Source organism: Dromaius novaehollandiae, chromosome 1, assembly GCF_036370855.1.
Source record: "Dromaius novaehollandiae isolate bDroNov1 chromosome 1, bDroNov1.hap1, whole genome shotgun sequence".
Taxonomy (NCBI): domain Eukaryota; kingdom Metazoa; phylum Chordata; class Aves; order Casuariiformes; family Dromaiidae; genus Dromaius; species Dromaius novaehollandiae.
This window is the reverse complement of record NC_088098.1, coordinates 122,625,147-122,638,175: the sequence shown is the minus strand read 5'-3', so window position 1 is coordinate 122,638,175 and position 13,029 is coordinate 122,625,147. Positions and strand designations below refer to the sequence as shown.

At 37.9% G+C, this 13,029-nt stretch overlaps 1 protein-coding gene across 2 annotated transcripts in view; it reads right to left on the bottom strand.

Annotated features, from left to right (window-relative positions):
- Positions 1-13,029, bottom strand: part of PDXK (pyridoxal kinase) — an 82,984-nt gene that overhangs the window by 53,273 nt on the left and 16,682 nt on the right. For both annotated transcript variants that reach the window (XM_064497083.1, XM_026098023.2), the window contains exons 2-3: positions 6,717-6,771; positions 826-930 (exon numbers count right to left, since the gene is read on the bottom strand). In XM_064497083.1, the coding sequence (XP_064353153.1) occupies positions 826-930; positions 6,717-6,771 (160 nt within the window). The remainder of the gene's footprint in view (positions 1-825; positions 931-6,716; positions 6,772-13,029) is intronic.

Here is a 13,029-nt window from a genome sequence, read left to right as displayed (position 1 = left end):
CCTTCTTAAAAATGACTGTTCACTGCTAAAAAAAATTAAAAATCTAACCCAGACACATGGCCCTCACAGAGGTGGAACACAATCAGTAATTTATATTGGAGAAGCAGGCAATTTGATAACCGAGAAGCAGTCTGTAATAGAAACTGCACACATCCTTTCTATAAAGTGTTCTACAAGAAGCCCTCTCTACATCAAGACCTAGTGGTAGCAAAGGAAGACGTCGCACAAAGTCATTACGTGCTGGAGAACTGTACCCACTTAGAGAAGGTAAAAAGCCCTATACAGCAACAAGAGCAAAAGATCAAGAAATATCATGACAGAGTGGAGAACAGAATCCAACCCTGCTTACCCTCTGCTCTGTACCCAATGCACTACCTCTTAAAGACCAAGTAGGAAAAACAAGCATAGCCAACTGTGTATACAAGGATTCTATTATACCACAGAGCACTAGCACTACAAATTTAGGAGAAAGGGTTAACCCACATCTTCATAATAAATGTAAAAGTAATACTGACATTCCTCTTCCTTTTTCCTTAGCATCCCTCCCAACACATTAACTAAGCCTGGACAAGACTGGCCTGTACAAGTCCTCAAACTAAACAAAGGGATCAATTTACTCACCCAGTCACAACCTTCAGGCTGGAAAACAGCAGCTGTTTCAAACTATACAACATAAGTGGTTAAGACTATAATATCCAACTGAAACCGTAGGAGGAATTAAGAAGGGAAAATATAATGGCTTGGTTTGGAATAAGGAAGGATGTGGTTTAAACATCTCTGTTCTTGCGTACATTTGATGGGAACTCCAAAGGAACAAGCTCTTACCTGTGAGTACATAATCATACTGGTTGACATTGTTCAGCTTAAGTCCTTCATACAGTTCATGAAGTTCATCTGAATTTAATACCTGACCCTTCCAGTGGGCGTAGCCTGCAAAATAAAAGCCAGGTAATTTTTCAAGAGCTAGATTTTCTGTTTCAGATCACACTTTGAGGGAGAGTATCAGACATTAGTACCAGGAGGCATTTCTACCTCCGCTCCTGTAAAACACTGCTGCTGAATGAAAGCTGCTGTCAGCATATGTGCAGCTTTTTCTTAGCACCTCTGTCTCCCAAAGGAACTAGCAGAACTATTCTGGAATTTCAGATTGTCCATTTATCAGCAAATTAAATGGAGCACACACAGACACTCTTGCAAGTTTCCCCATGGAGCCTATTCCTTTTCTAGAGAAACTGCTGGGAGGGAGACGGACATATTTTAGTCTTCACTGGGGGAGGGTGTCAGAATATCTATTTTTGTTATTTTACACTGTAAACAAGAAATTGACCCCTAAATGATAAGCTTAATTACCAACCATAAACTCTGCACTAAGCAGCAATTCAGAGCCTAAATTTCACTTGGAGGAAAACAGACTTGTGGGTCAGCCTATCTGAAGACAGATATGCTGCACTGATGTACCCCTTGCCAGACAGAGCTTTCATTGGGTCCTGCATGTAGTGAATACAGTGACCACAGCAGAACATTGTCATGGGATATTCTTTCACCATCTCATCTTCATCTGATAGACTGTCTTCCAAAAATAGCATGTTTGTAATGCTAAGGATCCTGGAGGAGGTAAGTGGGTAAGAAGGACTCCTAAAAAAAAAAAAAAAATTAAAAAAAAAAATTGTTGACAGCCTCTAAATACTCACTGAAGAATGTAAATGCATCTTGCACCGTGCGATCAAAGCTCGCCCATCCAGAGAACAGATACCTCTCCCTTCTATATAAGAATGGGGTTTCCTCCAAGAAATTACATGAGGGCCCCACAATTTAATTTTTCCATTCTCCAGAAATTAAAATCCTCATCTTTTTATTAACTGGGATTATGAAAAGTGAAATGTTACATGAGAGAACTTCTTCCAGACCACCCCTGAGAGGAGACAATGGTATTTTGTTTGTTTATTTTAATTTCTTCACTCGGAGTTAGAAAACTCTGTGATACAAGCTGTTGGCTTTGATTAGCACTCTAAACTGTGTTATTAGAGTAACTGCCAAAAGGTGCCTAGAGCCTGGGGTAAGCACATTTTTCAGTTTTCCTTCTTATAAATGCAAATACACCCACAGTAGGGAGAACAGATGGATCATTTTGTTCTCCTCATCTCACAAAGGCCTAGCCTCTAAAACATTGCTCTCTGCCAGCTGGCTAAGGGACTGACTCACATCAGCCATGAGAATTCTCTCCTTAGCACGTATTTTTTTTTAAATATTTTTTTAAAAAATAATCTTTTTTTTTTAAAAAAAATCTTTGTGAAGAAATGGAGGAAGTGAGGGATTCTCCTATTAGGATTGTAGTTCCCTTTAGAATATGAAGATATTCAAATTGCAGTGCCACACACATCTAACTTCAAGTGCAACTCCAACTGACTCAAGTACTTGGCTTATTTAACACGTATGGACCCATCCGTTCCGTCATATCTGCCGGCTTTAGATGGACATAATCCGCCTTCCCCTCTTCCCCAAACCTCTACTTCTATTAGTCCTGCAAAACCAGCTCATCTCAGGACACAACACAGTCTTTTTTATTCCATTGTGTCCATCACTGAAACTCATCAATAAAGCCTAATCCGTTTCCGCACCCATGTGAACTCAATGAGCACATTAGGAGAGTGCAGTTTTCACCCCAAAATCAAGGTTAGCCAACAAAAGAGCAGTCATTCTTACAGTACATATGGCCACAAAAATAACTACAATAGATTGCCCAGATGATCTCCAGATACCCTTGGAAGCCATTCCTATAGTTATCCTCCACTGAAGTTACAAGGGGGGAGAAATAAGTGTGTAAACAAAATGTTAGGTAGTGGCCCGGCTTCGCTCAGGTACTGGTAGCTTGCCCATGTAGGCAGGGAGATTGTGTGAACTCTACAGGAATGGCTTCCAAGGGTATCTAGAGGATCCTTTTTACTACCTGGTAACAAATGTAATATAACCTAAAATCTAATCACACAATAGCTGGAGGAAAATAACCCTCAGGAAGCCCAGAGGGAAGACCCAGTTATTCTAACAGAAGAAAAAGGGCAAAGCCTTCACCGGATCTGCAGCGAACTGCGACTTCACTAGAGTGGAATTGACTAAAACAAAATCATAACTGGCAGCAAGGTGGAAACCACCCCAAGTCCTTTCCCCAGGATAACTTCATGTAATATAAAGAACAAAAGGACCAAACCCTATGACCTTAGGTTTATCCAAATCTCCTGGTGGAACTTTGAGCCAAAAAGCAGCTTCTGTAGAGGAAGAGAAGAAAAAGCCAGTTGCTCATGTTTAAAGAGAGTTTCATTAACTGAAGAATTGATACCTTGGGGTCCCAGGAAGAGGGAGAGGGATTCTTTTGAAAGGCAAAAGGCTCTAGTAAGGTCCAGCAAAAATCCAGATGGACACTGTAATACCAAAAAAACACTGCATAGTCCTGAACCCAAAACTACTTAGCAGGGAATGCCAACAGCAAAGTCCGGCTGGCTTTGGGACAATCAAGAATATAGTTGGAATTAAGGATGATTATGGGGAATCGTCATTTTTCTCGGCTAACCAAGTGAACTGAAGGTCCAAAGTTGCACTGCATGCCTTGCAAGACCCAAAGGAAAGTCAGCTTCCTTGAAATGTTATCCCCATCCCCACATCACTAAATACAAACATTTGGAGAACTGCAAGAGAAAATTTTAAATCTTATGTCTAACTGTCCACTTACTATAATGCCTACCATGCAATAATATTTCCATTATGGCATTTAACAATACAAAAGCTTGAGGTCTCACAGTATTTGACTATTTGTGCACATTACATAAAAAGCACAGCCAAGAAAACTTAAGAATAAGCAGTTTGTACTTGACAAAACAACTGCATCCCACTTGGGGACTTGGCTGGTTAGGTATAGCAGCTGAATCAAATTATTAATCTTTTATCTTGGACATTATCTGAGACTGTATCTTCCACAAAGAAAGCTGGGTCTTCCCTTCTTACTTTTGGTTACAAAAGCAGCAAATAATTTTGGTCAGTAGAGGACTGATAGAGCAAAGAGAACACTGCAGATCATGATGCAGCTCTCAAAAGCCACACTTGGCTCAAAACTGACAGCATTAGTCTCCCAGATTAATAAAAGATTTAAACACACAGATGAACACAAGCATTAAGACATCTGTATGCCCCTTCTACATATCTGAGTTATGGCCTTTTATTGTAATTAAGTTTTACACATTTGCTGTTAAGTAGCTGAAGGAATGAAAAAATTTTAAGATATGATATGCCTCTTGCCTCTAAAATGATTAACATACTCATTACTCTGCAAGGAAAGGTCTTGGTTCACCTCTATTAAGAGGAAAAAAAAAGATACCACAAGAGGCAGCCAATACTAAACCCAAGATGGTTTTACACTCATTTTCTTTCTCATTTTCCTCCTCCGGTATATTTTTTTTCCTTTGGAATGTGTTTATAAGCTTCTGCATAACTTTGAAAAGCAAGGAGAAAAAGAAAAGGAAAAATCCCAGGCACACTAGAAGAAAAAAAGCAAATAAAAGTACCACTTAAAATAGCAAGGCACATAAGATTCCTTTGTTTTCCAACCCAAGACATTCTGTTCCAAGGGTTGAGTTTCTTCTGTGGTGCTCCTTGCACAGCTATACTGAGTGGCTTCAATAGCTAAGTTTTTTGCACAGCGGAAAGGAATAAAGATCTTGTGTTTAAGGCATGTGATTAGCAATCTGGTCCCAGCTGTGCCACAAAATTCACACGCAAACTCTGGCAGACAACCTGATCTGAAAGAATTCTGTGCCAACATTTCTCAACCCTCAGCTATCGGGAGGGCTTAAATGAAACCCAGAAATACAGTAGCGAATTCTCCACTGGACAGAAACTGGAGGATTTACAGCTGGGCAATGTGGGAGTAAAAGCTCTATTTCCCAAAATCATGAGATTGTGCAACAATCTTTTGTTTTTAGTATACTTACTGAAGACAATCAAGATTAAAGAAAAAAATGGATAGTGTGGCTCCTAAACACCAGGAGACAAAATAAAAGTTCCAGGTATTTTAGAGTCTTGCGATTCTAGAGCCATTTTTATGATTTTGGGAATGTGCATTTAGGCCACCTTAGAAAAAAAAAAATCACTAAATTATTGTTCCTTCTACTATCTTCATTGTCTGCCAAATCTTGCACAAAGCTAAGGTAACCTTTCTCCAGATGTGACACTACTAAAAAAAAGATCCCTGTTTTCTGTTTCAAGAATCTGGTCATTCTACTGATAATGTAATTTGTCCGCCTTCAGATATATTCAGTTCGTGGTCCAAAAAAACCTCTATTTAGCTCTAATGCCCTATAAATTTGATTTATTCTTGAAACCAAAGACCAACAAAAGAAAAATCCCTTATCCATTTTGATCACATAGTTAATTATTTCAGGTGAGCACACTGCGCCATTTCTGGAGATTACAACTGTTTCACCAGTTATCAAAAGCTAAACAAAAAAACAAAAATCCTCAACTCCAAAGCTAAATGCACTAAAGAAATGTAAATCGGATCTAAACATCTCTTAAAAGCATGAAAACACCTTTGTACTGTGCCAAAAGGTTACAAGCAGAATAAGCAGCTTCTTGGCCTGGTCCAGAAAACACCTGTACCCCTTGTTTAATTATTACTTCTGTGCTTTCAACAAGTAGACTTTATCGGCTTTCTAGCTGCCCTTGAAACATTCATTTCCTCTTCTCAGGATGCTGATACTGAACCCTCTCCATGCTAGCAACATGCTTTAACCTTTTGAAAGAGGCTTGCTGGTCTGCTCCTGCTTCCAAAAAATTAGCAGTTGACTAACAAAGCTATACTGTGGCTTTAGGAAAATATCTCAATTGTTTGTCTTTTTTGGTCAGAAACTATTTTTGCTCTTTTCCAAGATGTGAAAGTCAGGATTTGTTCCTGGATTTTCTTTTTTAAAGATCCCTTTAGAATTTATCTAGAGTACATCTCTCCTCAAACAACCTGCACCAGCCTGGCAGGGTAGATGCATCTCTACTGATTCCAGAACAGCAAGTCACTTGGAGCTCCTTTATGGGTGAAAGGTATTATTAAAATAAACATAAATTTCAAAAACTTTCATTTGAAAAAGAAAGTTCTCTAACACTGTGAGCATTCGGAAGTCTGAAAGTATGTGGTGAGCACACCATGCTCAGGCTCAGAATCCAAGTAAAAAGGGTCCCAGATACTTAAACCGTAGCCCCCCCATTTTGTTTCGAGTCAATTGTTACCCTCCTGGGTGGGCACATAAAGAGAGGAGAGGTTGCATCTATTTCAGCATTCCTCTGATGTTTGGGGTTGATAGTGTGATTGTGAGCTTCACAGGGCCATACTACACAGAAACTACTGGAGACTCCCCTGCTCACAGGACTGTCTGTGTAGATGGCCAGATCTGTGTTAATTCACTGCCTAAGACACTCAGATGTCAAAACAAACTCATGTCCTGAAGCAGCAGGACAGGGACATTACCATGTCATATCATGTCCTCACCGAAATCCACTGACTTCAGTGAGACTTGGATCAATACATGAAAATTACACTTCTGTCCTATACCCTGAAAGTGGGAGCAAAAACTGGAAGACAGAGCTCCTTTCCACTGTCATGTGATAAGCTCAGCCACATGTTGAGAAGAGCTCAATAAACAGGAAATGGTGTCTTAAGATATATGTAAATGTTTTACCTGTGTGGTTTGAAAACTGGACAGAGTTCACTGTATCAACTTCAAATCCCAAAACCTGGAAGAAAACAGATTTTAATAATACTGCTTTTCCAATATGTTATCAGTATCACAAAACAGTGAGAAAGCTCACATTGCATATTTAGAAACTTTGAGTGTAGTTTTTAAGTAAAAGCTGAGTCAACATAGATGTAACATAAACAATGTGGTACTTTACTGCAGAAGGGGATAGGGAACAAGAGTGACATTGCCTTAAAAAGCACCAGAAAAACAGTGCTCTGAATTCTCGGGCAAGAGTTCATCTGGGGATAAGGAAGCTGACATTGGCCCAGCAGCAGTTACTGAAGTCCTGAAGAAAGCCTTGGCTAGACAAGCACAGTCTAAATTTCAAGGTACTAAATGAATGCAAAATATGGAGAGAGGATGAAGAAAGCCAATCTTGCTAAAAAAGGCAGACAGAAGAATCTTAAAAGGCCTCAACTTTATGAGCCACATTTGGATTTCACAAGCAGTTTCTTTACAACTCAACAGTAAGAGAATAAAAAGAAATAACAGAGAATTAATTTTGGGAATAAGCAGGTAATTCAAGGGAGAGAGCTTTTAAAAAGACTGAAACCCCAAAAGCCAAGACCATGCTCCAAAAGCCACCTTCTACCTTACATTACCAGCAATCACAATACTGAAATATCCAATAATTTGCTAGTACAATCAACAAACACATTCTCACTGCCCAGAGATAAATACTATGAAAATAAGAACACAAACCCAGGAGAAAACTAATGAGAATTTTTAACCTTACGGTACCTGTTTAATAAAATTGGCATTACTGTTCAAGCCATGCTACATTTTTATCTTCCACTAAAGAAATTCTAATACAATAGTGAGATAACAGTCTGACATTTAATATTTGCTTTCACATCCTACTTGCTCTGAATAAGAATTCTGCTCAAAAGAAAAGCTGCTATATATGGCTCAGTGAGTCATACAGGGAGGTAGTAGTACTGATGCATCATTGTGTATGATCCATTTTCAGGCAATTAGCTGGGATGGGGAGGGGGGAGACAAATGAAGTTTTTGCCAGTCATATTCTTCACTGAGATGCACATCTCTCCCTTTTCAGCATGAAAGCAACCCCCTCACATATATTAAAATATATGAGTAAATTGTACCAGCCATTAGATTTGCTCTATGCATGTACTTTTACCTCACACACAAAAGCTGGTAAGTGACAATCTCCTCATTTCAAAACCTGAGCCATTAGAAGATGGAAATATGTGTTGCAAAGGATGTTTCCTTCTGCCTGCAGGCAATGCCTTACTATCATTTTACAGATTAGATTCTTACAGAGGTCTCCATAGAATCAGTCTCTTATTTAAATAAATGAATAAATAAATAAAAGGTTTCTGTTTGTTCCCTGCTAGAGAGCAAAGTAATTTTATGCTAATGCTAGACAGAAGGGTGGGCTGCCTCAGTCGGATCATGTAAAAATTAACCTCTGCTCCCACACTTAAACCAGTTTCTTATTCTTAATCTATCTACGTAGATTTTATTTTAAAGGCGCAGGAAAGAAGGGGATGGGGACAGGGCAATAACTGTTTTGTCTTCAACCTTCATGTCTGCATATGCCCTTCAAGGAAGTAAATGAGAGTACTGCCTCCACGAAGACTGTTGTCCGCTATTCAACTCCGCTCTCAGTAAGTAACAGACCTGGGAAGCTCTAATCACTCCCAAACCTCTTGGCAACAACTGTGAATTAACTCATTTCTGTGCAAAGTTTACATTGTGTCTCTCCAACTCTTCAACACTTGACACTTCAGAACATTTATTATGATTTACTAACCCATCAGTCAGTTCTACACCTAGGCAGGACTGTGTTTTCTGACCCAGATAAGCATCGTAACAGCTGATTACCATCAGAACAGGCAGTTCTTCACTGTTTCCACCAGCACTAGCTATCATTTGATTTCACAGCAAACTTTTTCATATGATTATTGGGTTTTGGTTTGTTTTGGCAAACAACCAACAGAAGGAAAACACAGGAGAGGCCACCTCCCGGCAACAGCTAGATGTCAAGTTAGCTTAGCTATATGCTTGTTAAAACAGAGTTAAAGAAAATGCTTTGGAATATTTGGGGAAAAAGTCACAGAAAGATCAAATTTAGCAAAGGAGCTCATCAGCACAAAACAGGATAAAATAAAACCTTAGAAATCTCCTTAACAATCACATAATAGTGGTCAGTCTACTCTCTCACAGTTTCTAATTTGTCCCAAAATTTTGTTTTGAATAAATGCATGTTACTTTAATGCAACACACCCATTCGTACAAATCTGTCATTCAAATTCAACTCTCAAAGTAACACACAGCTACTCTGTTTTAGGGGATTTCCTTTTATAAAGATTCTTATCAAAATAGAGAGAGTAGTTAAAAGATATTTAAAATCTAATTTAAAAAAATAGCCAAAGTGCAGTTACAAAAAAAATTCAATATTACAATTTAAATGACAGCAACCAACGTTAAGGTCTAGGCTTAGTACAAAGCATTAGAGTAATTGAAATTAATCTTAAAATGATGTTAAACTAGTATATATTTGATATTAAGGCAAAGTGAATTGAGAAGTTTTGTGGAATATAGTCACCAGAAGACCACCGGAAAACAGAATATGATAAAATGTTAAAATCAGCTTTCGATAGTAATTTTCTCTTCTATAGCTACAGAGAGAACAGTATCTCAATTTTGGTTTGTGCAGCTCATTTTAACAAAGTAATTGTTTAAAGCGGGTAAGGAAACAGTATCTTCCTCCTTCAACCAATGGTTAAAAAGCAGAATGAGTAGCCATCATCCTCTCACATCTAAACGGCCATGCTTACAGAAACAGATAGTTTCCAATTCATTGAATGATAGATAATACTTCCTCTACTTAAAAGGCAGCTTGCTTCAAAACATGTCTTGTTAAATTTTTTTCTTATATAGCGCATACCTTTAATTTTCCAAGCAAAGCTAACTTAAAGTATTGATTTTGCATTTTTTAATTTTAAATTTCTACCCAAAACAGAGGTTGAATATATCTTAAGTTACTAATCACCTAGGAAGAGAAATAAATACATAACAGTTTTCATGTGTACAGACCTTTCTAGAAAGCTCAGATCATAGCAAACATATTAAATCAGAAACTCACATAAAATGAAGTGCATCTCCCAGATTTGCACGTAGAAGTACCAAAATATCATCTGATTATCATGTATTTAATTGGAAATCAACAAATTTTCCAATGTTATAAAACAGCAAAAATCAACTTTTCTTTAAAAAAACTACTAACAAGTACAAATTCAAAACAAGGTTAAAATCAATTATTTACATTGTTACTTGCATTATTATAAAATACATTTAAATTACTCATTTTAATCCACTTCATTAAGTTAATTAAAATCAATATAACATTATTGATGTTATTTCTACAATCAAGCTACTCTAATTATTGATGTTATTTCTGCATAAAGAAAGAAAAGGCTGAAACATAGCTCAAAGCTATCTTCACGTTTCTGAAGTGTGTATGTGTACACACACACACACACACACACACACACACACAGAGGCTAAAACAACATCTCAACACTTCAACATTTTCTGAGCAACCAAAATGCTGTAATTCAGCAAGTGAAGACTGCAAGTGAAATGGTGAATAAATATGAAGTTGGATCCATATAGTAGTTTTGTCAGAGAACAAATTCAAACTGGTAATGGTTTATCATGGTTCACTGAAGTACACAGTCTCTAGGCTTTTTGCTTGACAAACACAACAGAGGTACATGAGTACCACTTTGCCAGTTCTACCAATGTGACAAATGCCTGTATTCAGACACTGAAAGTTTCACCTTACTCCTACCAACTTACGCCCTTTCCCATTGTTTCATGATTTTTTCTGCATACTAGTTTGCTACAACCACCCTCCACAACACACACAAAAAAGCAGATATTTTATTAATAACCCTACAGAGCAAATCACACATGGTGCCCATCAGTCCACCAAGCAATGCAACTATGGATCAATACGGTGCGAATGTTTGGAAAATGGCCTGACTCTGGATCTCAGAACTGTCATTTTTCTGTGTGCGTGTGCATGTGTGTGCGCGCGTATGTGTGTGTACGTGCAAGCACGCACTTCACTGTGAATCATTTCGCTGCTGTATAAACAATGAGAAGGAAATTACTGCTTGATTAGTGCTAGGAGTGAACCTTACTACAAAATGTACAGTAATGGTTAATACATGGCTTTCCTACACCTGCTTGTAAACAGCCTATACATCATATTAATTCCACTGTTCCCCCCCAAAAGGGGGCTATGATGATACTCCTGTCCCTGGTTTTGGGAAGGTAAATTACAGTGGATACTCTGCAAGCGTCCAGAGATACAGCTGCCAGGGACACAGATCTACGTTATCATTATCCCTTTTCTGGGATGAACTGGTCTCCGGCAGGTCCTCCTCCAATAGAGGAGGATTCCCAGTTTCCATGCCCTCTCTCAGCTATCATTCTGTAAAAATATCATCTGCCCACAGAACTGCAAATCCTGGGCAACTCTAAACCCCCAGTCAGTTCAGGTAAGGATGATGAACAGTCCTTAAAGGAAAAAAGGATAACTCAGTTCATCCTAAATCCCCCTGCCTCCAGTCTAAGCACATGTCAAACAATGTTCTCCTTAAGATATGTCTCTCATCATGTCATATAGCATCATGTATTTTGACAGAAATCTGAGAGATGAATGGGTGATTCCACCATTTTTTTAAAAAAAGTATCTTCACCAAAGGAGGGAGAACTGTTACATTTCTAAAAACACATCACAAAACATCAAAAACAGAGGAGTTCACTATTTGGAAGGCATGCCTGGCAGATCTGAATTACACACTTCAGGTAAATATTTGGAAGATTAAATTAAAATACTCACACAAACTGGGACAGAATGCATTTCAAGAAACACCTGTCATGAAAGATATAATCCAACATTATGCATGAGATCAAATTGGGCTCAGTTCTTCCTCACAAATAACTGAAAAAAGGGGACAAACGTCATGCAGTTCTGTCCGCAATGCAGAGGGTGCTGTCCCAGCCTTGGAAATGCAAGGGCATCACCCATGCAGGCACCTAGTCCACAGAAAAATTATAATGCACATCTCTGAACTAGTGAGTGTTCAGGGGAAAAATCAGCACAAAAGAAAGGAAGATACTTTAAAACACACAAATAACCTTTAAAGATATTGACTCTTTGGGAAACAGAAGCAACAATCTATTTTTTCTAAAAGCACAAAAGTAATCCAGCTATCAAGCCATAAAATGGCAAGCAAGAAAATGGATCTCCTTCAAGATTCACATTTTACAAATGATACCAATTGCTTTACAATGGAACAACCTAAAATTCTAGATACACAGAAGGAATCTTGGGTTACATAGCCAGATAGCCATTGCAGTTCTGCTTCACCTCTAAAAACGCACCTTTTGGACTTCAGCACTGTGCTAAAGCATTTCTTGGAGAATTACAGTGTTTTTTTTTTTTTAATTTACAGTCTCTCCAGAAAACTGCAAAGAACTAGTGCCTAAGACTGTTAGCAACGAAAGATTAGAAACATACAACCCTTGAAGAGGTCAGTCTAATTTGTGCCTGCTATGTAAGGGGGAAGGGAGTTGTCAAAGTAACAAGAGAATGAAAACTATTCTACAGTACAGAAAATTTTGACTAGCAACAGAGAAGTTAATAGAAGGATCTTGAGGCAAATGCAACATCTCTAACTCAGTCTGTAATGACTGCTAGGCTTTACATTTATATTTACATTATGTACCAATGGTCATGAGACAATAAAGGTAACCATTTTTCAAATTATAATCCTACTTGTTATTTGATTGCTAATACCACTTGAGACAGCAAACTGCTAATTTCAAAGATTAGCTCTGCCTCAGAGTAAATGTTAACATAAATTCCCACTTAATTTTATTTACTCTTAGAAATGCTAGAAGCTGGTACAGTAACTGCTTCTGTTTAAAATTTATGTTGCAGTTTTACTATCCTTCTGGAGGGAAAGATTTTTTTTTTTAGAAGTATCACTCACTTTATAATATTCAAAGAGTTTTTAAACTTTTTCCTTTCTTGCTCTGTACTCAGTTTGCAAAAAAAAAGAGAAATCTGTTAAATCTCCACAGTATGAGGAAAACTGTCATTTGAATTGCATAAACTTCTAAAATGAACTGAACAAAGTGTGCTTGCTTTCTTGGGTGCTAAATATCAGAAACAAACAAAGCAAACTATTTCCAAGGCATTATATGCACA